Genomic DNA, 16,681 nt, shown 5'->3' on the forward strand with positions numbered 1-16,681 from the left:
GAGAGATATTCGCGATAAGCCAGGGACCAAATGTGCTGCGTGGAGGGGGCCACGCCCACTGCCTCGTACCGCCGCACGCTATTGGCTGTCGCACTGTTTCATTGAAATCTCGTAAACACCGGAGAAAAAAATTTCGAAATACTTTTCTCACTAAAAATTCGTTGTCGACAATTCTTTGCCTCTGGATCATGATTGAACATTTTTTTTGACATTGTCGTATCCTGACGGAATAGTGATAATTTTGAACTTTTAATTTCGAGCTCTCAAGACTGCTAGTAACAATTGAATCATAAAAATTATTTTCCTAAAAAGAACAGTGAGTCATCGCTTAAAAATCGTCGTTCAAGCGCATGCAATACTTTGACTTCTGATTGTCGGGTGAATTAACATTGAAAGGAAGAAAGATCAGCGAGTCACGATTATCAAACACGGCTCGAGTTCGCGCACACATATTACAACGAAACCGCTCCAACCATCGAAAACAAATAGAAAATTGTCTAGGTGAAAAAAAATTAGGAAAATTCGAATACGAAGAAAGAATTATGCTTTTTTCTCTCCTAGAAACTATATCAACAGAGGAATGTCTAAAGAGCTTGAACCGAAGATAAACCGACCCGAGCCCAGCTCGTCTTGAAATCGTTCTTTTACGAGATAATCTTGAACCGAACGTTTGTTTTCCTGTGACGAACGCGAGAGAAAGTTGAAATACGTAAATAATGCAATTTCAATGGCTGCTCGTTTATTATTTTCGAATGATCATATTTGCAAAAATGTTAGAAAATTCATTCTGAAATGGAAATTCAGCATTGTCGCACGATTAAAACGGAGGTGCTGGAGATACGAGGGACAAGAAAAGACCCCCTCGATTATCGCAAATAATTGAAAAAGCACCAAAATTCCCTGAACATATTAATGCCATCACGAAAAAAATGCATTTCGAGTCTCAACTTATTCGATTTCGATAATACCGATCCTTAATACGATCGTTTTAAGCCCATCCAACAGAAGACCTCTCTCTTGGGATTTCAGTTTGTTTTGTCAACAGCGAGCAAGTCCCCGAGTGCCGCGCCCATGTTTGAGAATTGAATTACACGATCCCCGAGGGGTTGAAAAGCGACAGAGGGAAAGTACGCGCACCGTGCAATTGCACATTCGCCCACAAACAAAATGTAATTAGTAACCGTTCGAAAGAAATAAAAATATTTTGTCTCCTCTCGTTCGACTCGAATTCGTTTGCAAATTACAGACGATTTTCCCCGAGCCCGGCTGAGCTGCGCAAACCGAAAAACGAAAAAATCTCTTACGAGTCGATCTCGCCGTCGGCTTCGTAGCAAAAGTAGCCATTGCAACATACAGAAAGGAGCGAAGGGCGTCGAGATAACCCGCCCGAGTCGCGGTTAGCAACACGATCGGCTTGCCTGCCATGAGAGGGTGATAACAAGGATACATATGCGTACATATATGGATACAATCTTACGAACGAAAATACATGTACAGGGTGTCCCAAAAGTCACGGCTCAAATTAATGGAGCTAACAGCTGTTGCCATTTGGGAAAGAAAAGTTCTCTGCGCTTTTCACCTCCGACGCATCCTTCATCGCATATTTATTTATTCAAGTTTCATCAAAGCAGAGGGCAACGGAGTAAAAGAAGGGACTGTCCCCTTAATTTAAGGGGGAGCTGTTTTATTTTTTCGTACTCTTTCGTGATTCAAAGGAATCACGAAAGCCGTACGAGGATTATCTTGCATTTTAAAATATCGATATACAGGGTGTCCTAAAAGTGACTTTGGAAAATTGGTGGATCGAATGGGTTCTGGTATTCTGGAGAGAAAAGTCCTCTGGCGTTTTCGTTCCCGATGGACCGGTCTCGAGATACTGATCAATTGGGACGCGGTTCGTGAAATCCGAGATTTTTTTGCCTGAGAAATTTTCGACTTGCGTTGTTCCTTTGATATTTGTTTGTCGTGAAATTCGAGCGTGTTGTTTGGAAAATTTTTCGAAACTGGAAACGGGAATAATGGAAAATATTCGAGACTGATTTTGAATGAGTTTTGTGGTGAATCGATGGGGAGATAATTCGATAAAAATTGAGGCATGAATACTGGAATCGATTTGATTTAATACGCGGCGAAATGGGACATTCGATTGTGCGTTAGCACGATTGTGGCGCTCCCGCGGGTCACCGCATCCGCTGACGTCACCGCGAACCTGATGACCCCACCGAACCGTATATGTCATTAGCATAAGCGATTCGCAATCGCGAAAAAAATGTATGCGCTCTCGTAACCACGTTATGTCTTTCGATACAGAGCGCTATTAGAGAATTCGAAAATTTGCGTTCGTTGTACTTAAGGCAGGAACAATTCGCTACTCGAAATGTCATTTCTTCAGGATTTTTTTCCTTTAGAATAATTTCTGACTTGAATATTAATAAAATTGCCTGTGATAAAACATTTCTTAGCCCATTTCTTTCGACGAGGAAAACGTCGCAAGATTTTCTCGATTTTTCGAATAGTGGAACAGGATTTTTCAAAATTTCCTTGCAGAAAAGTCACCCCTCCGGTTTTTTTCAATTATCAATTACAAAAACGAAGGAATTTGGAAAAAATTGATTTTTTCAAAACTACGTCCACTGCACGTTTTCGTTTAGTCTGAATTTTTTTTTCGAAATTTTTTCATACGAATATCATCGAAGTATCACGAGAATTGCAAAATTCCATGGACATGAGTATTTATTACGACGACGACCTAATTATCAGAATTATCGTAATGAATTTTTCGTACTCGACGCTCAAAGAACGAAAAAAAAACATTCACTGACGAGAGTTCATCGCTCATTGCGCCCGTCCCATTTACCATTTATGATTACGCGGAATCTTTCCCATTATAATAATTCTGCGTGCGATTAAACATCACTCGATTCGACCATTCCTTACGGCGGTTTGTTTTATTTTCGTTGAAATCTTGCTACATTTTTTTTTATTTTCGGCATTCGTCGATTACGAAATTCTAACTTGTTTTTTGATTCGTTATAAAACTTTGACCCCAAGTCGACCTGGTTACAGGAGTCTACGCAACTATATTGCTGGATTTTTATTATGATTATTAGTGCATTATGCTCCTCCATGTACAAAAACTTTTTTAGGATCTTTAATCACATTTTTTCATGTTGTTGAAATTCACTTGTTATTCGAGAAAATGATTGGCATGAAAATATTCTACTTTGTTCGTCTCTAGTTAGACGAACGACAAAATGCTGTGCTATAAAATTTTTTTGAAGTAATTTGCTTTCTACAAAGAACATTTTTTTTCTCTAACATTTCTTCGGTTCATCAGTAACAGCGTTTAAAAAAAGAATACTGCGAGTTCCCTTCTTTTCGACGAGTACGGCGATCCAGTTGAATGTATATATTTTACAGTCTGTCCATTTCGTGGTCGGTAAAAACGTTGATACAGGTTTTCCTCCAAACATCAAGTGTGTCCAAGCAAAAAGTGTGTATAACAATTAATTCAGTTATCAATCTCATACGTGAAATGTTATTGATTGTTAAAAGTCACCCTTATTATTTTTGAGTGAATAAAAAACTGGAAAATCAACTTGCTCAGTCTATCGCAATGCCACGACACCAAGCTTCAGACTGCACTCCTCTGTGCGACTAACGAGTTGAAAATCGATGAGGTTATATTCGGTGGGGTTCCCGGACTTTCGTTTGATCCCTGCAAATCGTTCTTCGAATAAAAATGCATTAACTGTTTCGCAATTCGATGCACCTACGTGATGTTATAACTTAAAGAAATGGACCTGGCTTCGGTACTTGTATCGACTCCAAGTACTATTCAGACGCTTGAAAACTCAGTTTTCAAATTTTTATCATTTTACGAGGCACCTAACCTTGTCTAAACGAGAGTTTTGAATCGTCATCTTTGGTGGTTTCATAAATGAATTGAATTCAGAATTTAAAAATCAGAAAAGATCCACATGTTTTTTAAAATGGAATATAAAACGCTTACCGGTTGTTCTTTAAACTTGGGAACATGTTCGTGCGTTTTGAGGATTGGACACGTGACGATCATTGCAGACCACCACTTAAGCCTACGTCAGCAATTTTGAACTTTCAATTACTCTTTTCCTTTCCGATCCTCTTTTTTTGAGTTACAACATTCCTCTTCAGAACAAGACTTCTGGTAGAGTTCGGACAGTTATTGGCTTTTGATGTTTTTAGAGGTTGATTTTGACGAGCCACTCGAGCAAACCATTCTTCCAATCACTGGGAAATGCTCAAGGGTACTACTGCATCTGCCAAATGACAGGCTTCATCCAATCTCATCTTGTAATCGATGCTTCTATGTTTCGTCTGCAACACTGCGGGTGTCGTATATTCAGAAAAACCTCAATTCAAACAAAAATATGGTCAATTCAACAGAATCACTTGTTATCGTATCATGGAAATTACCTTTGTTACAAACAACTTGCAAGAATTTTTTTTGTACGCTTTCAATTGACAGTCCCGCATCCATGCATGCTCGTTTTTATTCGAACCAAAAAACCAAACATGATACTTTTTCTGATAATTCAAAATGAATAAAATTATCTTCACAAATACAATTAAATTAAAAAATTTACACCGTGATCTTTAGCTCAAAAGCTTTTTTTAAATAAAAATACTTTTTTGATTGAATCAATAGTATAAATGTTGTGAAAAATCAATAAAATGAGCCATAAAAATAGAATACATAGTAATTTACCAAAACTGACGATGGTCTCTGTACTTTATACCATGTGGATGAATTCGGACAGTTATCAACCATGGCTGGCCACAACGGAAAACCTTTCATTTGTGCCCAAACAGTCAAACCAATATGGTATTTATTGATGATCATTTAGTTTGCCAGTCGTTCGGGAATAACCATTTGAGGTGAGTTGCAGGATGCAAAATTTGGATTGGCAAGTAGAGGAAAAAAATAATTGAAGAGGGCAGTTGTAAAAAAATGCTTGTTACTGCATTGATGAAATTGTATTTTAGGCTGTATTCATTCGTTCGAATCCATTAAACGTGAGATAAAAATGCAAAAAAGTTGATTTACCTGAATTCATGTGGCAAAACCACATGTCTAGTACGTCACTCAGATCATTGTACTCATTGGTCAGTTGCCATTTGCTACAGTTCTTGTTGCAGCATTCGATCCGCATGCTTCTTATCACTTCGATTTGAACTCCAGGTCTCTTGATGCGGGGGGTGTCGGAAAGAAAAATTGAACGTTACTGTCACCTCTGGAACAACACCACTGTTACTTACTTGTTCGCAACACAAGCAAGTTTTTTTGTATAATAAACTTGTTAAAATGTAAAAAATATAGTTCATTTGAAATTTAAATCTAGAGTCATGGCAGCGCAACCGAATAATATATGACATTTTTTGATTTTTTCTATTTACAATTTTCTATTGTTTCGAAGACTGTGCCAAGGAAATAAGAAATCCAGTCGTTGGATTGTGTTTACGGGACGGGCGCGCTTGAAACGCCCTCGCCAAAATGGCTGGCAACTGGGGAACCAAAATACCGCAGTGTCTTGAAGAAAAGGCGCGTATGCCGTACTACTGAAATTTTTAATTTCCGGTATCCAGACAGTCGATGGATTTAGCTAGCTTGATTTTGGCGGTTTCTGATAGTAGTGTAGAGGATAATCTTATTATTTTGACGTTATTCACAAATAATTTTTGATTATTCTGTCGCAAGACACAGCTAGGATCGCTTCCCCTGCCCAAGCTACTCCCCCCTTCCGACTCATGCTCGAAACTCAAATCAGTCAGAATCCGTGAAAAAGACAACGGAAAGCAACTCTGCGGACAAAGGACTAATTCGAAGGAGACTTCCGGAAAAAACGGTAAGTTAACCCTTAAAGTGCACACTGGGTCGTTTTGACCCCATAAGCATATGGATGACGCAATAAGTGTGCACTCGAAGGGTTAATAGTGATCATATCTGATAATTAAAAAACAACTGACGTTTAATACTGTATTGAATGTTCTCGAACGATTTAAGTATAATTGCAGTATTTTCTTTTATGCTTTCCAGTTTTCACCACGTTTCTTAGCAAAGCGATCAATAAAGTAATTCTCAACAATCGTGAAACAGTCTATAATAACTCGAAAAATGGACGAAGCACAGGAATTACTAGATCACTGGACAACAAACTTTCATTATTATTCTAATGTTTGTGGCTTGTGTCAAGCGTATGGTGAAGCAATAAAATTAATAAGGTGTGACGGTTGCAAAATGATGGCTTATTGTAGCAAGCTACATCAGTCATACGATTGGCCCCGACACAAAGAAATCTGTCCACTGCTCGAAACTTTGATGAAAGGAACTGATACGATTCATGAAACAGATGAGAGCTGGGAAAATGCGTGGGCTTGGGCAAAACACAGAAAACTTTCATTTGACTTAATAACAGAAAAATTGAAACGCAACCTTTCAAATAGGGAAAAAAAGATGGTGATATTTCCAAGATCATGCCACATTTGTCACGAAACAGACACCTCAAAATTGACTGATTGTCAAGAGTGTCCGGACACAAGTTTTTGCATGAAACATCCAAAGGACAAGGAACATTTGGCAAAATGCAGAGCGTCTAGACTCCGTTTTGAAATGAACAATGCATTAGTCAAGAGGCAGTGTTTTGTTTGTCTCCGTACCAACAATGTAATTCCAAAAATTATGGATCGAGCTATCGGCATCTATGTGTATACATCACCTGCAGTAACCGCCATATTTTCTGAGAAATCAACAAGAGTTCAAACCTTTCTATACGCACTGAAAAAATTATCTCGTTCTAAAATATGCTGTATGACAATTCACATTTGGGATGATGTTGATGTACTCTTTAGTGATTTTTTTATAAAACATTTCGCTGAAAAGGATGAATCTGTTCAAGAGCTGACAATCGTCACTTTCTGTTCTGATTTTTCAGTCAAATGGGTCAAATATCAGGTACGAAATCCTAGTGATTGCACAGTAAATGTTTGTTATATGCAAGACTCGTATGCAAATTTTGCTGCTAGCAAATGGTTCACTAAACCTGATTATGTCGTTGCATTTAATGTGATAATCCTAAACCATGATGATCTTGTTGATGAAACTTGGCTTCAGGCTTTCAAAACATTGGTTAAAACAAAATGCACTTTCATTATGACTTCATTTAGTGAGGAGCAGTCCAAGCATAATCAAAAAAGCATTAATTCTATGCTTAAGAAGGAGAATGAAATATTTTGGACTGGAAAAAATCCATTCTCCAGCATGAGACCGTCTAAGGCTCTTGATGAGGAATTCTATTACAATTGTAGTTATTTAACCATTTATGAAAAATTGGGTTGAAAATCTTGTTAAACAAAAACATTACGTTGGGCAACAATAACTTGTTATTCATTCGACCGGTGCTCAACTAATAATGAAAAAAAAAATATGAACTGTAAAGCACCAAAATGTCATGGTATTTTCTAAGTTTTTGTTAAAGTGATTGAAATCAGTTGATACTCGAACTGACACAAATGATCAAAAAATTGCCATTGAATGAAAAAATATTGAAAGATTTTGATTTTACTGCTTTTTAACATTTTGCGTTTCAGTGCTACTGATTTATTTTTATTTGAATTATTTTATACCATAATTTCTGTGAGGACAATTTTTGTTTTTATTACAATAAGGATCTTAATATCCATCATTTAATTGCCAATGCACTCTTGATTGCAATGTACAACGACATTGTTATATTTTTTTTTGCCATTAAGTTTTGTTAAGCACTTCGTTGTAGTTTTCAAATCAAGAAAATTCGTACTCCAGCCACATAAAATGAATGTGGAATTGTAAGCTGACTGGGATTGACCAAAAGTATGAAAAAATGTGAAACGTTTAGTTGGTAAGGATGACATAATGTGTATCAAATTACAATGCTGTGCTATTTTTTACTAATAAAGTATTTTTGTAATAATATTGAATAACAACCACTGTTTCATGTTCATAATAGTTATAATCCTCGAGATCGTCATATTAAACACTATGTTTGACTCTGTACCTGAGATGTATATGAAACAAATGAAATATATGTCAAGTATGTAAATACTAATTGGAAAAACAAGATTTAACAAAGTTGGCTGTAAATATAGCTTTTGATAAATCTTCACCCAGCTGATGATCGCAATAATGATTCGCTGCTTGTTTTTATAGTTCTGCCAAAAAGATTTTCTGTAATAAATACTTTTTATAACCCAAATAATCCCATAGTGTAAACGAGTTCCGTGATCGGTCCAGTGGCGTCCTCGTCGAAGATGGCGGTGAACATGAGAACTAACGAATATGCAGTGGAAAAACTTGACCTTATATACGCATTCGTATTTATTTCCATTTTCCTTCATTTTTATCCTACTAACAATTGATTGTATGAAAATAATAATAATAGAAACATCAATAAATTTATATACAAAAAAATCGACTGTGAACTATTCGTATTTTCAAACTGCTTCATACTGAAGTTCCTACTTCAATTAGCCATACGATCGAATACACATGTCGTCACTCATAGATATGACAACATAAATTTAGATTATTAGAAAAATGTACATTATATTTTCTACAAAACCGCAACGTTTCACCCCATAAAACTGCAAATACAAAAATGAATTGATTGTTCTAACCTATTTTTTAAATTGTAGCGGAAAATCATGGATAAATACGTCTTTACTTTTATGAAATATAAAATGCACGGACAATGGGCGTGAACTCGATCCTATGCTGGTTTCGAAATTCGTTGTTTGCAAAATATGTCAAAAGAAAGAGGAGCTTTAGGCACTTTGAGAGGAACACCTACACTCGTGATTCAGTGGTTCGTCAACCATATTTGTGTGTACACGTGTCTTGGCGCCAAGCTTTCTGTCACAACGAGTTCATTCGCCCTCAGCGACTATACCAGCATTCACAACTCATCGTACTGTCAAGCTCCCCATTGAAAATATATGTCAATTTCTAGTATATATTCAAATGATCAGCAAACCAACCACTAACGAGAATTTTTTTCACGATTTTCACAAATTCGCCATCTGGTGGTTTATACTGATACTAATAGCAAACATATACATAACAACATTGAAGAACAGCTACGATGCCTTGAGAGTAGACTAGACACACAATTTGACACGATTCTCGTCTTAACTTCTCCGTTTTTCAAAACGACCGAGTAAATACTATGAAAGAGCGCGTACAAGATAACTTTATTTGTCAGGAATCCGATCAAAAATTGAACTTGATTTGATACAATAAAAATTGTTTTTTCATCCCAGTGAGATATTAGAGAAACTGATGAGTCTCACTTTAAATCTAAGTTTTGAAAAAAAGTTGTTATTTGTACATATCAAAAAAGAGGGGACTCCCTTCGAAAGTTTGAGTTCTCATTGGAGAGATGAGTATTCAACAGATTTCTTAATAATAAATTGTACATGCTCTTCCGTTTTCGCACCAGAGAAAAGCTAAAACAGATTTGCCTTTCAGCCATCCCTTTCGCACTCGTGCAACTGATAAGTATAACCTTTATCATATCGGCGCTGCTGCTGTTCAATCCTCCGTGAATATTTGAACTGAATTCCTTACATATTCCGTCGAGAAATCCTTACCGTCGAGAAATTATTCCCACTGTTCATGGTTTAATGTCGACATTAAAAATGTAACCTATAACGTATTCGCATCGAATTCAGAAGTATTATTAAAAAAAAAAAAAAAAATTACCCAAATATATGAAATTTTTCGATTTTTTTTCAATTACAATTTGCTATTGTTTCGAATACTATACAAGACTCAACGTTTATGTTGTTCGATGTGTTTATACGAGGGCGATTGGAACGCCCTCAAACGAGCTGGCAACCGAGAAACGAAAAAAAAAACCTTAGTTCTTGAAGAAAAGGCGCGTATACCGTTCCATCGAAATTTCATCATTTCCGATATCTAAACGGTCGTCAATTTAGTTAGCTTGATTTTTGCGGCTCGTGATAGAAGTGTAGAAGATAAACGCACAATTTTGACGTTGTTCGCAAGTAATTTTCGATAATTCAGCCGTAAGACATTGTTAGGATCGTTCGCCTCGCTCAAACTACTCTCCCCCCCTTCGTTCCTCTTGCATCTCGTACACGACGCTCGATTCTGTCCATTCTGTCGAAACACGTAAAAAAGACAACGGCAAGCAACTCTGCGAACAAAGAACTAATTTGAAGGAGATTTCAGGAGAAAAACAGGTAAGTTGATAGTGATCATATCTGATAATCAAGAAAACAACCGACGTTGAATATTGTCTTGAACATTCTCGAACCATTTAAGTACATCAATTGTATTTTCTTTTACGCTTTCCAGTTTGCATCACACGTTTCTTAGCAAAGCGATCAATACAGTAATTCTGAACACTCGTTAAACAGTCTATAATTACTCGGAAAATGAACGAAGCACAGGAATTACTAGATGACCCGACAAAGCACTTTCATTATTATTCTAATGTTTGTGGCATGTGCCAAGTGTATGGTGAAGGAATAAAATTACAAAGATGTAGTGGTTGCAGAATGATTGCTTATTGTAGCAAGCTCCATCAGTCAGACCATTGGCCCCGACACAAAGAAATCTGTCCGGTGCTTAAAACTTTGATGAAAGGAACCGATACGATTTATGGGATAAATAAGAGCTGGGAAGATAAGGCTTGGATGAAGCACAGAGAACTTTTGATTGCTTTAATAATAGAAAAATTAGGACGCACGCTTTCTCTTGGAGAATTTGAGATGTTGGCATTTCCAAGATCGTGCCAAACTTGTCACGAAACAGACCCCTCAAAATTGACCGACTGTCAAGAGTGCCCGGACACAAGTTTTTGCATAAAACATCCAAAGGACAAGGAACATTTGGCAAAATGCAAAGTGTCTAGACTCCATTTTGAAACAAACAATGCGATGGTCAAGAAGCTATGTTTTGCTCCCTACATCAAGAAGTACATTCCACAAAATATGGACCAAGCTGTTGGCCTCCATATGTCAGAATTTCTTTCCCTAGAATATCCAACATCTGCAGAAGCCTGTGTCGCCTTATATTCAGAGAGATTAACAAGAGCTGAAACCTTTCTATACGCACTGAAAAAGTTATCCCGTTCTGAATTACGCTGTATGACAATTCACGTTGTTGAGGCTGATGACGAAGTCTTGTATCATGATTTTTTTATAAAGTATTTCATGGAACGGGACGAATCTATCCAGGAGCTCACGATCTTCTATTTCTGTTCAGATCTTTTAAACAAAAGTGAGACCCAATATCATAGCGGATGTACTGTGAATATTCGTTATATACAAAACTCGTATGCAAATTTTGCTGCTAGCAAATGGTTCACTAAACCTGATTATGTCGTTGCATTTGATTTGATAATCCCAAACCCCCCTATTCTTGTTGATAAAACTTGGCTTCAGACTTTCAAAACATTGGTTAAATCAAAATGCCCTTTTATTATGACTGCAGTCAATGAGGAGCAGTCCAAGGACAATCAAAAAAGCATTAATTCTGTGCTTAAAAAGAAGAATGAAATATTTTGGACTGGAAAAAATCCATTCTCCAGCATGAGACCGTCCAAGGCTCTTGATGAGGAATTCTATTACAATTGTAGTTATTTAACCATTTATGAAAAATTGGGTTGAAAATCTTGTTAAAGAAAAACATTACGTTGGGCAACAACAACTTGTTATTCATTCGACCGCTGCTCAACTAATAATGAAAAAAAAAAATATGAACTGTAAAGCACCAAAATGTCATGGTATTTTCAGTTTTTGTTAAAGTGATTGAAATCAGTTGATACTCGAACTGACATGAATGATGAAAAAATTGCCATTGAATGATTTTGATTTAACTGCTTTTTAATATTTTGCATTTCAGTGCTATTGATTTATTTTTATTTGCATTTTTTTATATTGTAGTTACTGCGAGAACACAATTTTTGTTTTTATTACAATATGGATCTCAGTATCCATCATTCAATTCCCAATGCACGTTTGATTGTGATGTACAACGACATTGGTATATTTTTTTTCGTCATTGAGTTTTGTTAAATGTGAAATCATAAGCTGACTGGGATTGACCAAAAGTATGAAAAAATGTGAAACGTTTAGTTGGTAAGGATGACACAATATGTATCAAATTACAATGCTGTGCTATTTTTTTTACTAATAAAGGACTTTTGTGATAATATTGAATAACAACCACTGTCTCATGTTCATAATAGTTATAATCCCCGAGATCGTCATATTAAACACTGTGTGACTCTGTACCCGAGATGTATATGAAACAAATGAAATATATGTCAAGTATGTAAATACTAATTGGAAAAACAAGATTCAACAAAGTTGGCTGTAAATATAGCTTTTGATAAATCTTCACCCAGCTGATGATCGCAATAATGATTCGCTGCTTGTTTTTATAATTTCGCCAAAAAGATTTTCTGAAATAAATATTTTTTATAACCCAAATAATCCCATAGTGTAAACGAGTTCCATGATCGGTCCAGTGGCGTCCTCGTCGAAGATGACGGTGAACATGAGAACTAACGAATATTCAGTGGAAAAACTTATACGCATTCGTATTTATTTCCATTTTTGTTCATTTTTATCCTACTAACAATTGATTGTATGAAAATAATATTAATAGAAACATCAATAAATTTATATACAAAAAAAATCCACTGCGAACTATTCGCATTTTCGGACTGCTTCATATTGGAGTTCCCTCTTTATCAATTCACGATACGATCAATGGGGCGATATACGATTTGCTTTGGCTCTGACCAGAGGACCAGCGCTATATCGAAAAACTTTTCGGCATCCTCCAAAGGAGTAACGCTAGCGAATATCATGAACTGAAATTTCTTTATTTTTGAAATAGTATCCACAGAAAGTACAGTCTCAGTTTCTACTTCTGGGTATCCAGAATCAATCCGCTTATTAGAAAAATGTGTCTAATTTCTACATAACCACAAAATTGCGAATACAAATATAAATTTACTTTTCTAACCTATTTTTTTAATTGTAGAGGAAAATCATAGGTAAACACGCGTATATATTTATAAATCAAAATGCGCTGATAACAGGCTCGATCTCGAGCTTATCGTTTCGGAATTCGTTGTTTGTAAAATGTCAAAAGAAAGAGGGGCTTATTAGGCTACTTTGAGAGGAACACCTACGCTCATTACTCTGTGGTTTAACCATATGTATATCTGTACATGTATTGGCGCCAAGCTTTCAGTCAACGAATAGATTAGCTTCACAACTCGTCGTACCTTCAAGCCCCCCATTGAAAATGAATGTCAATTCTTTGAATATATTCAAATAACCAACAAACTAACCACTAACGAGAAACTTCTTTTCTTCACGATTCCCACATATTCGCTATCTGGTGGCTTGTATCGATACTAACAGCAAACATATACGTAACACATTGAAGAAAACCAGTGTCCAGGGTAGCCTCACGGACACGGACGACACAGAAGTGAGCTAGCCAAAATAAGAACATTGAAGAACAGCTACGACGCCTAGAGACCTAGAAACATAATTTGACACAATTCTCGTCTAATTTTTCTGTTTTTCAAAACGACCGAATAGGTTAAAATGTACTGCATATTAAAACTGGACGTATTAAAAAATCTTAAAAGGTATTGACGATTATTTTTTACCCGCGTCCATTCGGCAACGTTAAAAATAACTTTGGTTTATAAAAATGCGATAAAAAATCGAACTCGATTTAATACAAAAATCATTCATTTTCCATCCCAGTAAAATATTAGATACCGAGTACTACTTCAAATCTACGTTTTGAAAATTTTTATTTGCAAATATCAAAAAAGGGGATTTTGCCTGCTGAAAGTTTGAGTTCATTCAATCCGTCAATTATCCGTTGGCGAATTTAGTTATAGCGCGACTATTGACGGATTAAGAGATGAGTATTGTACTCATCTGCTTTTCAGCAATCTCTCTCGCACTCGAGCAACTGATCGATCGTTGCTCCAATCCCCTCGTCGATACTGGAAGTGAATTTCTTATATATTCAAATAACCAGTAAATCGAACACTGACGAGAAATTGTTCCCACCGCGTCCACTTTTCAGCTATCTGGTGGTTAATGTCGATATCAAAAACGTAAACAATACGATGGAAACTAACCTATTTACGTCGAATTCGTAGACAAATTTTTGTGGTTTGTGGTTCGCTCTGACGCCAACCGATGAGACCGAAGTCTCGACAATGAGCCGGTCAAAGGGAAGGAAGAGGAGTCTATTTTGATAAAACATCGCAGAGAAAATATCTCACACAATTTGGTAAAGCTCACGAATTGTACAGTTACGGGGAAGTTAAATATATTAATTGATCAACATTTTTTCGAAAATTGCTTAATTTGACGCCTCTTTATAAAAAAATGGCCGGATCGTGAGATCAGGTTTTATTTTTTTTAAACAACTCGAAAACGGAATGATAATTTATTTACAACGCCCATTACAAAAATCAGGTACTGTTATGATGACTCAAAAGTGCCGATGTGGTTAACCTAACAAATGCGTGAAACAACAATATCGTGTAAATAAGGAATCACACTTTCGAAATTCGATCGAACTCTAGAATGTTTCGATTAATTGGAAATAATTTAACACGTTATTGATACGATTGTGTCATCGATAAAAATATTAACACTTGGTTTTTTGTGCAGATAGCTTCAATTTCTTTTTATGTTTGTTCGATTCCAAATCTTGGTAACACTGGCCTATGTTTGATCGTACACCTTGCTTTTATTGACTATTCTTTGACACAATTTTAATAATTCTTTCTTTACCAACAATTGTTGAAACAGAGAGCTCAGTTACCATCAACCGCTGTTAAAAAACATATTCACAGAACAGAGCCCTCTTTTCTATTCCATTTGAGGTCGTGTATTGGTGACGTTTTCGAATCCAACTATATCCTGATGTACACTTTTCCACATGTTTACATCGAGATTTCGGATTTGAAATAGAACAAAATTTGTAAAAATGAATAAACAACGTGAACCAGTGATCAGAAATACGGACGAAAGTCAATTGTTTGGAATAATCGCTGCTTTTGTTGCAGTTTTAGTGACATTAGGTAATTTTATAATTTTGAGGTTAATCCTAAATCTTCATTTCTTTCACGTTTCGAAAGTTTCGAAAAAAAAATGATGAGTTGAAAAATTTGAATGGGATTCTCTCGTTTTTTGTCTATAAATGCTCACTTGTTGTTAACAATTATCATTACTCGAGAATCTTTGGATTTCACATATTTTTCTTTCTCAATTGTTCAAAAATAGTCTTCTCACCGTTATAACATTTTAATATGAATAATAATTCTAAAAAGTGCTCAATTTTCCCTTCATTTTTTTGTAGCTATTTTTCTTATATGGAGACGAAGAAAATCTGTTGGAAAAAATATCCTTCTTACTGGTCTCAGTGACGCAGGCAAAACTGTACTGTACACAAAGTTGTTCAGTTCTAAGTCAATCAGAACTCACACTTCTGTCAAAGAGAATGTGGGCAACATTGTCATCAATGATGTAAGTTGGGGAGCTGTATTTTCAATTAAAATATTAGGTTTCCTTAGAAATATTTTGTAAGATACTACGGTCGCATTAAAAATTTTTAATTTTCGAATTTGTTATTAACGAATGTTTTTTTATTTTGTGAATAATCTTTTCAACCATTTTCTCAATTTGTTTCTTTTGGTTTTTTTTTTTTAGACATGTTTTATAATATCGAAACTTTTCTGTAAGCTTGATTTCATGTAAAAAATGTGGGAAAAATAATGAATGACCATTTGCAGAAAACCTTGCAAATTGTTGATATTCCCGGCCATGAGCGGTTGAGATACAAATTTTTTGACAAGTATAAAAATTCAGCCAGAGGCCTTATTTATGTAATCGATTCTGTAACTTTGTCAAAAGACATCAGAGATGCTGCCGAGTAAGTATGACAGAAAAGAAAATAGAAGATGATGCTGAAATTAATTGGTAGGAAAAAATACTGAGTGAATATTATTTGTACAGGTTCTTATATACGCTGCTGTCGGACGAGGTTATGCAAAAAGACATCAGTGTTTTGATATTATGCAACAAACAGGATCAAACAATGGCAAAGGGTTGTGGAATAGTTCAAACCTTATTAGAAAAAGAAATAAATTTATTACGTCTTACTAAAATGAATCAGCTCGAAGCAACTGACTCGACGTCTGCAAATTCGTTTGTCGGAAAACAGGGCAAAGATTTTGAATTCTCTCATCTTGTTAATAAAGTTGATTTTGCAGAAGGCAGTGTTTCCGACATCGATCAAGTGAAATTATGGTTGGAAAAAGTAGTTTGAGATTCCAAAGTTTGCAATTACTAAAACATCTTCAACCATAAATGAGAATTAAATTCTCAATTTATCCGGAGCCATTAATTAAGTTTGAATTCGAGTTACATTTTGTTCCGTTTTATTTGACCTCGATAATTTATATTTATTATCAATCAGTTGTTCACTACGAGTCACTGATTCGTAGTCTTGACTTTGTGTAATAAAGCACTTTTGTATCGATTCTATTATCCGTGTGTTTCATTTTTATCCAGCAAAATGAATGAATTT

General features: G+C 35.7%; 3 protein-coding genes across 7 annotated transcripts; 2 read left to right on the forward strand and 1 right to left on the reverse strand.

The window, feature by feature from the left end:
• Positions 1 to 2,919: 2,919 nt before the first annotated feature.
• On the reverse strand, positions 2,920 to 5,536 carry LOC122407583 (uncharacterized). 4 transcript variants are annotated; one of them, XR_006260223.1, is made up of 5 exons: positions 5,437 to 5,536; positions 5,087 to 5,273; positions 4,748 to 4,830; positions 4,013 to 4,364; positions 2,920 to 3,718 (listed from the first exon to the last, which is right to left on the reverse strand). XR_006260223.1 is itself a non-coding variant. In XM_043413904.1 (4 exons), exons 1-4 carry the CDS (start codon positions 5,190 to 5,192, stop codon positions 4,326 to 4,328), a joined length of 339 nt encoding a protein of 112 aa, XP_043269839.1. In that variant the 5' UTR covers positions 5,193 to 5,406; the 3' UTR covers positions 2,920 to 4,325. The 4 variants fall into 4 exon arrangements, 1 of the variants encoding a protein (XP_043269839.1); XR_006260222.1 differs by lacking the exon at positions 5,437 to 5,536 and having other exon boundaries at positions 5,087 to 5,431; XR_006260224.1 differs by lacking the exon at positions 5,437 to 5,536 and having other exon boundaries at positions 4,013 to 4,356; positions 5,087 to 5,406.
• A 4,402-nt stretch (positions 5,537 to 9,938) lies between these two features.
• LOC122407577 (uncharacterized) lies at positions 9,939 to 12,267 on the forward strand. 2 transcript variants are annotated; one of them, XM_043413895.1, is made up of 3 exons: positions 9,939 to 10,278; positions 10,394 to 11,320; positions 11,534 to 12,267. In XM_043413895.1, exons 2-3 carry the CDS (start codon positions 10,474 to 10,476, stop codon positions 11,707 to 11,709), a joined length of 1,023 nt encoding a protein of 340 aa, XP_043269830.1. In that variant the 5' UTR covers positions 9,939 to 10,278; positions 10,394 to 10,473; the 3' UTR covers positions 11,710 to 12,267. The 2 variants fall into 2 exon arrangements, with proteins under 2 accessions (XP_043269830.1, XP_043269829.1); XM_043413894.1 differs by having other exon boundaries at positions 10,394 to 12,267.
• Positions 12,268 to 14,956: 2,689 nt separating this feature from the next.
• SrpRbeta (signal recognition particle receptor beta) lies at positions 14,957 to 16,641 on the forward strand. The gene is made up of 4 exons (XM_043413901.1): positions 14,957 to 15,173; positions 15,452 to 15,618; positions 15,885 to 16,024; positions 16,108 to 16,641. The coding sequence occupies exons 1-4, from the start codon at positions 15,080 to 15,082 to the stop codon at positions 16,418 to 16,420; spliced, it is 714 nt and encodes a 237-aa protein (XP_043269836.1). The 5' UTR covers positions 14,957 to 15,079; the 3' UTR covers positions 16,421 to 16,641.
• Positions 16,642 to 16,681: the final 40 nt, after the last annotated feature.

Source organism: Venturia canescens, chromosome 3 (genome assembly GCF_019457755.1).
Source record: "Venturia canescens isolate UGA chromosome 3, ASM1945775v1, whole genome shotgun sequence".
NCBI lineage: Eukaryota > Metazoa > Arthropoda > Insecta > Hymenoptera > Ichneumonidae > Venturia > Venturia canescens.

What these genes read in the sequence shown, in the direction of transcription:
- LOC122407583 (XM_043413904.1), bottom strand. Translation starts at nt 5,192, where the DNA reads ATGCGGATCGAATGCTGCAACAAGAACTGTAGCAAATGGCAACTGACC. An exon ending in GTTTTGCCACATGAATTCAG is followed by an intron (nt 4,831 to 5,086) that starts GTAAATCAACTT and finishes CACAAATGAAAG; the next exon opens with GTTTTCCGTTGTGGCCAGCC. An exon ending in AGAGACCATCGTCAGTTTTG is followed by an intron (nt 4,567 to 4,747) that starts GTAAATTACTAT and finishes TTGAATTATCAG; the next exon opens with AAAAAGTATCATGTTTGGTT.
- LOC122407577 (XM_043413894.1), top strand. Translation starts at nt 10,474, where the DNA reads ATGAACGAAGCACAGGAATTACTAGATGACCCGACAAAGCACTTTCAT.
- SrpRbeta (XM_043413901.1), top strand. Translation starts at nt 15,080, where the DNA reads ATGAATAAACAACGTGAACCAGTGATCAGAAATACGGACGAAAGTCAA. An exon ending in TGCAGTTTTAGTGACATTAG is followed by an intron (nt 15,174 to 15,451) that starts GTAATTTTATAA and finishes ATTTTTTTGTAG; the next exon opens with CTATTTTTCTTATATGGAGA. An exon ending in GACATCAGAGATGCTGCCGA is followed by an intron (nt 16,025 to 16,107) that starts GTAAGTATGACA and finishes TTATTTGTACAG; the next exon opens with GTTCTTATATACGCTGCTGT.